Below are 13836 nucleotides of genomic sequence, written 5' to 3' on the forward strand. Positions count from 1 at the left end.
TATCTTTATGACCCACTTTCTTCTCTTATATGTTTTGATAGAGCTAACCAAAATTATGGAGGTCTTGCTAAAGAAGATAGATTTTTCATTTTAGGAAAAAACCTTATCTTGTTACTCTCTCTTTCGCTCCCATTCACAAGTGTTTTGCCCCTGCAGATGTAGATACAAGTAAGAAAAGTGATAAATGTTGGAGTGCGTGTAGGCCGTGCATAGCACTCTTTTTCTCTTTTTTTCTCTTTTGACATAAATACCTTAAAGTATATAGGGTTGTAGTTCTTCATAGTAAGTTAGGAACTTTGAGAGCTCATTTAATGTATTTCCTTCCTTTCTTAGCTTATTTTATCATTGGTGCATTTGATTTTGTAGTAAGTGCAGAGCAGCTACCACCTTGACGTTCTGTGCTGGTTGGAGAGACCTATTAGAAGGCAATAAGGTCAAAGTTTACAGTAACAGGGCAGAAACTCTTGCTTCTTATCCAGAAAGACACAAGTGTGCTATTATTTTGCAGTATCAGAGTTCGTTCCAATTGTGCTTTGTCAGCAAATGTTGTTTTGATTGAGAACGATTAATATGTTGATGAGATTTTAGGTCTAAAGGGACCTTTACTCACCTGCTCTGACCTCAGGGCTTCCCCATTGGGGTAGGGACAAAGGAGACTGAAATGTGGTTTGTTGCAGTGCATGTTGCTGACTTTCCAATCACGGTTTGAATGTGAAGGGAAAATAAGTTTTCCTCCTTGGTTTCATAGATAAAAAAGGTCTTCTATCAGACTGAAAAAATAATTTATTCTTCCTTTATACGTCAGGAATAAGCAAACTGGCTGCTGCTCAGAGATTGTTGGGAGTGAATTACTTGATCAATACTTTCAGCCATGAGGAAAGGTTTCTGCTCAATGCAATTTGAGGATTCACTTTAATCTTCAAGGGTCTGCAGATGCCACTCAGGATATGTTCTCATCATTGAAGTGCAGTGATATGAAAGGAGGAATGGACTGAATATCCAAGAAACATTTACAACCACTTTTGGCTTACTTCTTTGACATGAGACATGCATTTTTAGCTTGAGCATTCAGCAGAAGGCTACTGAATTCAGGGGTGAGGTGAGGGTTAAGCAGAGATGACCTGTCTTGTGGAGGTCCTGAGGAACAAAAACTCAACACCAAGAGCAAAGTTCTTCTGCGCGTGAAACTAGGAGCTGAACTGGCTGGAAACCACAACTGAAATAAGCCCCTATAAAAACCAGTAAGAAATAGTCTGGCTTTGCAGACTGTGCTTTCAATCTGCATAGACAAGAGGAAGAGAAGTGGATACAGAGATTTGAGAGGCCAAGGTCTCATAGCCCTTCATTAGAAGGCAGATTTCCTGGTAGATGGAGTCTCACCTTGCTACTAGTCTGGGCTGTGCTTGTATGTGTGTCTGCAGTTAAGAGACTACTGCCTACATTTTGGTCTATCTCAAAGACAGAAACTGAGTTTAAAAATAGTTTTTCTGGGTGGATGCTCCTAATAATATTGCTGGATAATAATTTTACTGGTTGGAAGCTTAAACATTTTTGAGCTAACATAGATTTTTATGTTGGATGCTCTTGATGCAAAGAGCACTATTCTACACTGTAGGAGAGTGAAGGAAGCAGGATTATAGGTACCCTCACCTGTCCTCAGTGCGTTTGAAACCCTTCAGGGAATATGACAAGCTGTCTGCTGCAGCCCTGCGTGCTGAGACAGATTTGTATGACTGGCTGTGCATCTTCCTTTTGCGATGGAATTTCACGTGGAGGGAAGCAGCTGAACATCATGCAATCAGCCTTGAAACTAATGCTTGATGCATGAATTGGCTTCATTTGAGTCACGGCAGGACTAAAAAGCACACAGCTGGAGCATGGTTTTGTAGTTAATCCTTAGACTTGAGCTACAGGCCCAGGGCATCTGTTGGTCCCTGCACAGAGGAGCTCTCTGTTGAAGCCTGGGGCACGTGGCATTTAATCTATATGGTCACTCAGACCATCGAGTTTTAGCCCCCAAAATTTCAGCCTAGCCTGCTACTTGAGAGCAAAGATGTGGATTCCTTTAAATAACTGGACATAATCCAAACCCCATTGAAATAACTTGAGAGTTTTCTGTATTTTCAATGGGATAAGCCTGTTTTTAAAGTGCAGTTATTTGAAGTCATAAAAAAGAGCTACTTTGCGATATTTCCTTGATTACCTTTGTCCCTTAAGATTTTGAATAGTGAACATTTTTACGGAGCTGTACAATTCATATCTCACTTCTTGGTGTCCCTGTGAGTGGCTGCAGATGCTATTTCTGTTTTACCTTTTATTTGAACTGGAAATGTTTCAGTGACTTTCCGAATGTTCTGAGCTCTTCATTGGCAAAAACTATTTACAAGCAATGATGATCAAATGCATATGTTACGGCTGTGCCTGGCTGGTTTAATGAATATGTTTGTCGTTTTCCTTTCACCCTCAGCTTTATATTCAGGCCAGACACCCCGAGAATCTGACCTTATCCATTGCCAGAGCAGCATACCATTCCCATCCCCTGCGGCTGCAAGGTGTGAACAGAGGAGCACTGTACCAGCAGTACCAGCCCGTTGTCATGCTTGAGCAGGCTTATATCATCCAGTGGGACAGCAGAGCACCTGAGGATATTATCCTGTACCCTATCAACTTCAACAGGTACTGCCCTGTGTTGTTAGAAAATGTTCTGTTTCCAGAAGGTCTGGAGCCTTAACAATTTCCCAGGTTATTCACACGTGAACTTTCAAATGTCACAGCAGTTTCTGCGAGCGTGGAAGCAAGGTGTTAATAGCCAGCACTAGCTGATGCAGAGAGATGCCTCTGCATTCACTTTATTCCAGCTTTTTTGGTGTGAAGAGATGTTTCTCTTTCCATAAAGTTTTGAAACAGAATCCAAGTAAGTCCTGGCCTGCTGTCCCTGAAATCCCTCCAGAAGAGCTCTGGCTCTTGTTCGTTTGTTTGTACTAGTTGCTGCACACATAATTTATCTCCCATATATATAAAGTGTGGAGATACATCAGAATATGCACAGAGCTTTGCATCTTCTGGAATCCAAACAGCTCTGCAGTCACTGTTTCTTTTTACATAAAGTTTTAAAATGTTAGAACTTAGTACAGCAAAATTGTAGGCTGTGCTGTGTTTATTTCCCATGTTGTCTTCTAGCGTTATATAAAAGAAGGGTATATCCATTTTAGATACTACTTTTTTTCCTTGGATTCTGTTTCATTTTGCATAATTTCATTTATGAGTTAAGTACTGTTCTTCTGTTAGTGAAGTTACTTCTCCTTTGCACTGGTACAACTGTTAGGAGAGGTTTCCACAGTCCCATCCATTTAGCTGTGACAGACACTTCCATGGCTTGCACAGATGAGATGCAGCAAGAGGTGAGGACCACAAAAAAAAAGGGCCAGCGCCTTGGGTTCTGCAGTTTATGTGACTCCTCAGGTATTGATAAAAACAGAACACAGTGAAAGAATAGAGGTATGCGAATGAGATCTTCGGTGATTGCACACAGCCCGGCCACGCACAGGCTCAGATTTGCAAAGCAGGTTTTAGATAGCTGACGTGAAAGAAGCCAGAGGCACCGAGGACGTGAGGCAGCACGTAGTGCTGGTAAATCTGGCGGGTTCCCAAGTCCATGCAGTGTTACCCACCAAACCCCGCACCCTTTCACCACTCCTCCAGTCGCTGCTGTGGTTTTAGCTTAGGATAGTTCTGGCAAAAGCTTGCTCTCTATTTGGTTCCCCTGAACTTCGAGGCTGAAGAAATTTTTGGGAAAATGCTGTCCTTAGTGCCCATTATGAAGCCCCGGGGGGAGTGTAGCTGAGAAGGGTGATGGTTCCTCCATACATATACCCATCATAGCGAGGGCCAGGTACCTGATCCTCTTGATTGAAAGATGTAGTAGCTGTAGGACCATGACCAAGTCACTGGAGGATCAGTGTTTGGACACTCCTGTCACAGAGGAATTATGAGAATTAAATCAATTTTTTTCTGTATGAATATATCTTTGTGCACTTTAAGGAAGAGGAAAACGAATTAGTCACAGGCACGCTGAGCTTTGCAATTATTATCTGTCTTGAAATGATTAGCTGTTTCTTTGCAACTGCCACACTAAGCCTTATGCTGGGTTACTGGTGGTTACTCTATCACTGCTAATTAATACCTGCCAAAGCTTTGGCCCATCGTCTTCAAGCACAGATTCAAATTTGAAGGCAGCCCTAGGTCTTTGGTAAAACTCAGCTTGAAGTTTAGCTCTTGTTCAAGTAATGACTTAACTACATTTTACTACTGAAAACCACAATGTGGTTGCGGTTCTCTTTGTCTTGTGTGAAGCCAGTTATTTGAACGGGGCAAAGGTTTGTAGACTTGTATGATCCAGAAACAGTTGGCAAGGTATGCGCTTTGAAGAACTGTAAAGAAGGAATATACTGTAACAAAAGAAAACCACAATGCTACTTCATTTCGAGTATCTTGCTGAGAAATAATTGGGAAGGAAATGCGTGGCTGCTCTGTGTACACCTCAAGTATGTTGGATGCTAGCTAATGTGAGGCTTAAGTGTGATGCAATCGCAATAGTGAAAAAGACTGCACACAAAAACACAGAGAAATGAGATTCCTACAGCAGGGCAAAGGAATTGAGGTGAAAAAGAGGATTTAGGAGTTTGAAGGAAAACAAGTGCCTGCCTAAGCAGTTCCATTTGTGACCTTCATTAAACATTGTATTCCAATCATCTCTGGAATGGAAGAAATCTCAGATTGTGGAGCCCAGAGTAATGAGAGTTAGAAAACCAGAGGAGACTTTCACCTGCCTCAAGCGGCTTTGTTTTGTTTGTTCTTTTCTTTAATCCAAAATACCGAATAATCTGCCAAAAAATGAGCTTTTAACATATTAACATCTGCGCAGAACATGTTGTGCAAACTAAAAAATGTTTGATGAACTTTATTAGCGATATTCTAGGGTTAATGATTTCAGTCATAACCTGAGTGAACAATTAAACTATTTTTAGTCTTGTCATGGTAAAATGATGGATAAGTATGTCCAGGATGCTGCCTTTGCAGGCACGCAGCCCTCCTGCCTCTGGAATGATTTACTGTATGCTGGCTAAAGGAAGGTCAGAGGGGAAATAAGGAATTTGACAGGGAGATGTGTACCAGGATTTGGATTTCTGTGGAGGTCAGGCATAGCGCTGGTGTTGAATACTTGCACAGTTAACACTTTCCTTGCCTCTGAAGAGAGGAAAGACTGTGGAAAGACTCAGTAGAAGTCATGCCAGTTCAGACATCTATTAAAAGACTGGAACATCCGGATTCCTGGGGTGGGCAGGAGCTGGTTGGGATGAATTCGCATGACTCAGCCAAAATTGGCAGTGCTGCTTTCTGTGAGCTGCAAGTCTTGTCCAGTGAGTTCAGAGGCACCGCTTGGGTGGATTTACTCAGCAGAGTAGGATACCAGCAAGAGCCCAGCCACCAAGCAGATCTTTTCCTTTCTGTCATGGGCAGGGTTGCTGCAGTACGTATACCTTCCTTGTAACTGATTCAAACCACATTTAGAGTGATTCTTCTGTTTCCTAATTTCCATCAAAATATGTAGCTGAACCAAACAAAATCATTGTGTCTCCATGTGCTGCCATGGGCTGCAAATGAGCAGTTTGACGCATGCCAGCTTCCCTTCCAATGAGACGTGTTCTTGTTTGCATTTGTCAGGGTGATTGTGTCACTGATGGGCAAATATAACGCCGTGGTGGAGACCTGCAGGCTGTGTTTTCAGGCTGCTGGAGAACATCGCTGTCTCAGCAGAAATGCCTTTTTAAGCTATAGATAGAGCTGTCTGTCTAATGACTGGGAGTTTCCCTGTGAGGATGAGAAGGCAGATGAGTATTGATGCTTCTGGAAGGAAGTAATGCAGGGCAAGTAACTTCTGAATGTTTTGGCAAATGAACAGAAGGAAAGCGCTGGCTGGAATTTTAATGACCAGGAATGAAATGTGCTCCAGAACCAGTCCAGATCTGCTGAGGATTGTGCTCATCAGGCATAAAGCGTGCATGAAACCTTCACAAATGGAGACCTCAGACCTTGCCTCCTTGGGCTTCATCTTTTTGTTGGAGCAGTTTCTGCCCTCTCAGACCTGTTTGTATGTTTTCCTGGGTTGCTTTTTTTCCTACCTCGCAGAAGTATGAGAATTATCTGTGTGACTGAGTTAAGGGATTTCCTCGAAATTACTGTCCTGAAGCACAAAGGCCCACAGAGAGCATCAGGCTTGTTATGAGAGAGGGGAGAGGCTGGTAAGGCAGGAGGAGAGGATGGAAAACATTATTTGGTTGCAAGTAAGTGCCTCCTTTCAGGTGCTGGAGAACAGTACAAAGCTTGGCACTTCATGCAGTAAGCAAAGTCAGAAATTAAGTCCTTCAATTTAATGACCTAGGCTTTGTGCCTGTGCAAATTTTCTAATCACAGAAGAAGCTAAGGCAAATACTATTATCAAAGGCACAGTGCTGCTCAGTAAATCAGCCAGGCTTCTTTGTGCTATCAGCACATCTAAAGATAAGAATTAAATCTCCTCAAAGCACATATCTGAAGTGTAATGTAATAAGTTGTGTTGTTGAAGCAGCCTGAAAAGCAGTAGCAATTAGATTAAACATTCCATGTTTTTAATGAGCGCAGACAAATATCTCTATACTTGGTCTGTTAAGGCTCAGAGGGAAAAGTTTTCCCTTATTAGGGCTCTCTGCTGTGGTTCAACGGAGAAAATTCAGGGAAATGTGAGCATCTAATAATGTGAAGAAGGGGTTTTTGTAGGTAGTTTGCCACAGTCCTGCAAGCAGAGTCTTTCCTAAGAGATGCTGGCTCCGAGGAGAGAGCAGAGCAGCGTTCCCTAGGCTCTCTTCATTGGCATCCTCTTAGCTTCACCTGGAGAGGTATGGTGAGGCTCATGCTATTGATGTTTGATGCCTTGTTGCAGGAGTTAGATCCTTATGAGAGCTTTAAAGAAAAGAAAAAGGCAGAGGAGGGCCAAATTTCTCATCAACAGCAAGCAAGAGGGCAGATGTCTGTGTGTGTGTGCTTGGGCATGTGTTCAGCCTTTCCCCTGCTCTGGTGTTTGTGCAGGGATGGGCACCAGTGTGTTGCTTAGCTCCTGGATTTCCTAGGCTGGAGTTCTGCGTGAGGGTTTGTTGTCATATCCACTAGTGAATAATCTTAATTATCTGAAAATTCAAAAGCTGGGAATGAGCTTGTGTCTAAATTTTTCATGAAAAATAGTGGAGCCTTTGGACGCTGGGTGATATGAATCTTCCAGGATGCTGCAACCCATCCAAAGGTGGAAATTTCAGTGCAAGCAAGCTCATGCAGCCTGTAGCTGCACTGAGACTCTGGGGGACTTGTTATATTTGTATTTGCCAGGGTTGTGTAGGTAGGTGTTTTTCCTACAGTGCCAGCCTGATTCATGCTTTCAGCTACTTGTCATTTTTGCGATTAAATTCCTTAGCGATGATAAGGTCTGGAGGAAAACAAAGATAACAAGACAAGGCTAGAATGTGCTTGTTGCAGACTTGCCCAGTGTATGGATATTTCCTAAACTGTTTCTTTTTCAGCTTAGTTCAAAATGAGTTTTTCCTCTTGCTTCCCAGACTGCTAAACACACAGGAAGGCAACATTATTATTTGAAAGTGGAGCTAACAGTTTAAGGCTTGTTCTTGTACATGCATGAGTTCTGACCTCGATCCCCCAGATCTGGATGTAGTGCAAGTAATACCAGCACTATTTCCAATAATAAAAAGTGCTACTTGGGTTTCATAGCCTGCCCCTCCTGATAACATCTGTAGTTCAGAGTTAGTCATCCACACAACACAGAAGTCAGCAGATACGTTTGAATTCCCTTCTGTCTATTTAAATCCCTTAAATTACCCACAGATCAACCTATGGATGAAAGCCATAAGATATTTTTTTACGAAACTGGAAAGAAGCTAAAACATTTGCCAGGTTGCAGATTGCACCGTTTGAGTAGAGCTGGGCCAAAGCGGGTGCTGGCATTGACGTGTTCGAGCGATCCTAAAGCCCCATCTCTGCCTCCCCACCTGCATCCCTTTCTGCTCTCTGTCCTTGGTGGCAGTGGCCGGGATTAACAAGGTGACTCTGAGGAGAGATGTCCTTCCTGAGCTGATCTTTTTGCAGCACAAATTAGAGCAATCTGAGCATCAGACAGTCGCCAGCTGGCCGTGGCAAACCAGGCTGCTTGCCAGTTTGAAGCCTGGCGAGTGAAACCCAAAGATTTTTCCTCGCTTTCGCCCTTCTGCTGGCCCACAGAGTGAGGCTTGGAGCTCCTCAGGGCCACCAGCCTCTCCTGACCTGTCATGCGTCTGACGAACAGCAGCAGAAAAATACAAAATACACAATATTAGCAACAGAGTACATGGGAATGCATTAAAAAGGATACAAATTAAATGTGGATGTGATTCCTTCATGAAAGCGTGTAGGGTGGGAAAAAAGATGATAAGATTTAAATGCAGGAAGTTTTTATTTTTGCTTGAATACAATTGTCTGGGAGCCAAGTGCTGGCTGAGTCAGACCCTGGTTTCATGAGTATCAGCAGAAGTGTACCTTAGGGCAGGATCCCTTCTATAATTTGTTGAGCTTCACAAAAGCAAAAATCATTCTTTGTGCCTAAGAAGGCACGTGGGTAAACCCAAAAGTTTTAATTTGTATTAAGAGATGGCCCATGCTTTTGAATTTTTAATGGCATTTCCGAAATGGCAGCATTTAGGAAAGACATTTAAATCCCAATACACACAACTCTAATTAGCTAAACACATACCTAACTTGTTATTATCCCCACAGCAAGCAGTCCTCCGGAAGAGTCTATCCTTAATAACAAAGTCCTGTAAAAAGTTGCTGGATGTCCATCCAGTAGCCTTGTTTGTCATTGTGCAAGGTTTGGATGGGTTTAATGGACCTGAGTTGAAGGCATAAAATTAAAAAAATATCTAGAAAAAGAAGATATCTAGAAAAAGATATCTAGGAAAAGAAGGGAGCCCAAGGCAAATGTGGGTTCAAGGAAATGAGCTTGAACTGTGAGAAAGTGGGAAAGATGTGGCCAGGTTCCTTGCAGCCCTTTCGCCACTCTTCTCAGCACCTGTGAGATGGATGGGTATTTCTCACTTCATTTTCACCACCAGTGATGCTGGCTGGAGAGGGGATGGCTTGTCCTGAAAGCAGGTGTTGTGCCAGAGGAGATTCAACCTGGTGCTGGGCAGGTTTTTGTGAGGTTGTGAGACATTTTGGGGGAGAAAAAACAGCTGTATGCTGGCATTGACCTCCTGTTATTTGTTCTTGACATGGGTTGGAGGATGAATAGTGACTTTGATTTTTTTTTTTTGGTGTGTCTTTTAAAGTTCAAAATTTAGCCTTTGAGAAATAAACTTGCCAAAGCAGCACGTGGAGATTTCTGCTTGGTTCCTGTATTATGAACAGGAAACTTCCAACATCCCAGTTGTCTCAGTTCCTTTGAAAATTCAGCTCATGGAGGTGTTGACCAAAATGTCAGAGGGGTTGTTTTTAAATAGAAGTAGTAACAGTTGGGGGAAGACTGACTCGCTGGATGGAAGTCTCTTTTTTGAGCCCAAGGAAAAAATAAGTTAGTTTGAGTTGTACTCTACGGCATTCCCTCATTAGCTTACCCCATATTTTCATCAGTGAGATCAGGATTTGGACTGTGCACTTCCATGGTCATCAGTTACGTGATGGAGCTATTTTCTATAACAAAATTCACCAGCTTAGAGGTTCCCTTTGCTAAAATACATCCAGGATTGACATCCAGCATGACCAGCACCCCCAGCCCTAGATCGTGCCCATATGCCCAGGACTGGTAGTGCATCTGATGCGGTCAAGGGCATCTTCACATTATTGTATGAGTGTTCTTTGTCCTCTCCCAGAAATGCACTTTTTCTGTATTTACTCTGGCCAAATCTCATCTCCAAGTTAAGATGACTCACTTTACATCCCACCACTAGCAAAAATCTCCCCTCCTTTGCCTGCTTGATCACATTTCTCAGAGTGGCTTTGCCTTTGGGAGTCTGGGGTTGAACTGTGAGGCTGTTCTGAGGGCTGTAAACGAGGTATGTGTGTGTGTACGTGCAGATCTGTATCTACAATGTGTCCAAGAACCGGAACCCTCTTCTTTGCTTTTTTGCCTTTCCCTCATCCTTTTTCGCTTTTGCTTATCCAAGGAAGCCTGTTCGTTGCCAAAACATAAGAATACTTTTTTAACACTTTGTCTGATGTTTTTGCTTCACCTGAAAGAGCCAGAACTGCAAATACCAATATCCTCGTGAAAAAAAAAAAACAACCAGGCTTCTTGGGTTTGTTTCGTCCAGCTGTTTCCAAAAGGAAAAAATACATGTGTAAAAATGGATGAAACACAGTGTGGGGATTGCTGAATGACAGTAACAGAGGGGCAGAAGTGTCAGATTTTATACATGCTGATGTAGGCAGACTCTCAAAAATTTTCCAAGTGTTGTTTGAAACTGTTAGGACTCACTAAGCACTGACTTTTTGCTAGTGCGTATTTAGCTTTTTTCTTTCAAATGCCAGGTTTTTTTGGTACAAACACATGGGAAAATGTTGGCCTGAATAAGAAGGAAAAAAAGAAAGAAGAATGTTCCTTACTTATAAAATAAACTAAAATGTATCTCTACAAAAAGTTATGAATGCAGCTAATTAATTTTGCGGTGAAAATATCTTAAATAGCTCAAGTTAATTTCCTACAGGTGTCAATATGATTTCCGCTTAAACTGACAGCTAATTCCAAGTCAGACTTTGCATCTGAGAATATTTTTGTTTGTTTCTATAGCAAGAAACTCCTAAGAATGAAAGCTTGAAAGCTTTCATGCTGTGTATTGCTACATCGGGCAGCATTTTGTTTATCGATAATCTTGACTATTACCTATTATGTTTTAAATGATTTCTTTTTCCCATTTGTTTTGCTGGTCTTCAAGCATAAGAGCATCTAAAGCTGCAGATGTTCCCACAGCATTCAGGCAGGGGTCTGAAACTACTCTGAATTTGGGATCTGCTATGAATTTGGTGTTTTCTCACCAGCACTGCACGTGTCCCTAAGCCTCCAGGGCACCTGCAAGATTTCGTCTGACGTGCCGGTACTGAGAGCAGCAGAGCAAGGACTTAATGCCCTACAAGGTGTTTGGGTGTTTTTCCTCATTCTGCCTGCAGATATTCACCCTAGAGTACCAGCTGGTAAATAAGGCAGAATTGAGAGGTTTAAAGCAGAGAAATAGAGCAGGAGCCACAGCTTATTGACTGACCACCCTGAAGAAGAGGAAGGATTGTTGCACTTGAGACCCAGCCAGGAGGTCCTTGGTGGCCAGTGCGGTGGCTGGGGAAGGCACACAGACATCTGTTTTACTTCGAATGCAATACCCAAGACATCCCATGCCTGATTACTGCTCGTTGCCTGAGGTTGCATTTCTCCCTCAGTTCTGGCAATGGCTGGAGAACAGCCTTGCAAGGCAGAGTCCTGTGGACTGTCCTGCAGAAGCTCTGATGTTTCTTGCTTTGCTTTTCCTGGAGGTGGTGGAGCCCAGTTCAGCCACTCAGCCAGATATTTGGGAGGGTTTGTGGTGGGTTTTATACAAGCTGAGGAAACAGAACTGAAGTAAAGAACTAAATAGGAAGCTGTTAAAATACCGCTAAATTAAAGAGAAAATAACCACCGTATTATTTCCTATGTTTACATAAAGGATAACTTCTAATACATTCCCTTCTCACGTCTCCTCCCAAGCCCTTTGTTGTGGGAATGTACTTATTTCCATCTCTTCCTCCGCAAACTCCAGAGTAGGTGGTTTTCACTTGATCTTTTCAATCTTGATGTAATTTATTTCAGCATTTCACTCAGCCTGCTCATGTGCACACTAGACTCTAGCACTCATATTCCCAAATGCCCCAGCAACTGAAGACGGCCGCAGCTGTGGGATTTTTCATGCTTTATTTTTTTTTTTCCCTTTTACCCTCCAGTTTCCTTTTCTGGTGCCTTTCTCATTCCCCAGGGAGGTGGCAGTCAGTGTAGCACAGCACCAAAGCCAGTTCCCAGCATTTGAGGGAGATGACAAGCCCTTTTTGTGATGGTGTCTTCGGGGGATGAAATGTGCTAACGCAATGCAAATCGCCCTTATGAAACAGCCAAATGTCTTGGGACTCCGTCCTAAAAATATTCCACAAATATGGCTCTGATGCATTTCTTTCATTTCCTCTAGTTGGAGGCCAAATCATCTGAAAATATATCCGTTTTCTAGCTGTCCTGTGTTATGACACAGCTGGAGTTGGTTAAAATCTAGAGGGCAGTATCTGGCTTAAGCTGATGGGTCTTTGTGCAGCTTTGATTTATTATTCTAGAACAGCCTGTCCCCTCTTCCATCCTGTAGACGGTTTTCGTTTGTTTTAATGAGAAAACCAGAAAAAGACTGGAATAGCTTTGCTTTCATGCACTCCATGTATAATGCAAAGTAGAGGTCTAGGCATTGAGATCTCCAGATTTCTCCAAATCTAAGCAGTTTCCCCCGTTTATTGCTCTGCAGGCAGGAATGAATCGTAGAATAGAATCATAGAATGGATTGGGTTGGAAGGGACTTTTAAAAGTCATCTAGTCCAGCCCCACTGCAGTGAGTAAGGTGGGACATTTCAGGGAGCCTTTGGAGATACTTTGTCTTCCTGAGATTTGTAGGACCCAGAAAGACAGCTGATGAAGGTGATGACATGTGGTGAAGGTCTTTCTCTTAGACAAATCTATATTCTCACATTTTAACAAGGAAACCAGGTAGTTAGAAGAATTACATTTAAAGCCTGGTTACTTCTGATAATATAAGAATAATATAGGAAAATATAAGTATATAGGAATAATATAAGAAAAAAAATGAAATTAATTATCGTGGTATTCAGTTTTTCTTTTCAAGTGTGAACTTCTTGTGGCTTTCCACTTTGCACAAGACAAGTGCATCCCACAGACAGGAAAGGGTGTCGGGATCTTTTGTGGAAGATCCTTCCCATCAGTATCTGAATCGCACCACAGGTGGATCTTTTGGCTTTGAATCTTGTAACAAAGGTTTCTAGTTTGGACCTGATTTTCCTCTCCACGAGGGTGGTAATGTGAATCACAAGATAAAGGAAAGCCATGGTGGCAGGTTTTTTTTGTAAATGTGCGTGCTGAAATTGTGGTAGACGAGAGTTAAAAGATGATTTAATTTACCCTTAGTTGTTCTAAGCTGACATTGAAGAAAGAGCTGAGGAGAGGGAGATGTTAATGGAAGCTGTAATAATAAACTTTGCGCAAAGTGGAGGAAGCAAGTCTCTTTAGACTGTGGAGCTGATTCAAGTCAGAGATTACTTTCTAATTCCTGAATGCCTGCCCCTGGTGAAACGTCTGCTGGATGCTGGTTCCCTCTCCCGCAGCAGCTCCGGATGAACTAAAACAAGCTCCGGCTGCCTGGGGAGATGCGAGCGGGTATGTGACTGGTTGTACCTCAGCTTTATGGGGCAGGGAAGAGAAAAATCTCTGATTTTAAGCCATCCTGGCACCTGACTCAAAGTCCTCTGAGGTCAGCTGGGGTCCCTGGATCAGACTTTCGTAATAAGCAGCCGTTGTTTGCAGACAAAGCAAAAAAAAATCTGATTTTCTTTGGCTTTGAGGATTTGTTGTGCTTTTTTAAAGGAGGAAGAGAACCTCAAAGGACACTTCTCTGTTTTTGCCTGAAGACTGTACTCTTGGCTGCAGACCATCTCGCTTGTACTCCAGCCCTTAAGTGTGTTTTCACT

General features: G+C 42.5%; 1 protein-coding gene across 1 annotated transcript in view; it reads left to right on the forward strand.

The window, feature by feature from the left end:
• LOC104272679 (transmembrane protein 2-like) overlaps window positions 1–13836 on the forward strand; it is a 46800-nt gene that overhangs the window by 23805 nt on the left and 9159 nt on the right. The window contains exon 14 of the mRNA XM_009867743.1: window positions 2468–2676. Coding sequence (XP_009866045.1) covers window positions 2468–2676 — 209 coding nt within the window. The remainder of the gene's footprint in view (window positions 1–2467; window positions 2677–13836) is intronic.

Source organism: Apaloderma vittatum, unplaced genomic scaffold (assembly GCF_000703405.1).
Source record: "Apaloderma vittatum isolate BGI_N311 unplaced genomic scaffold, ASM70340v1 scaffold37674, whole genome shotgun sequence".
Taxonomy (NCBI): domain Eukaryota; kingdom Metazoa; phylum Chordata; class Aves; order Trogoniformes; family Trogonidae; genus Apaloderma; species Apaloderma vittatum.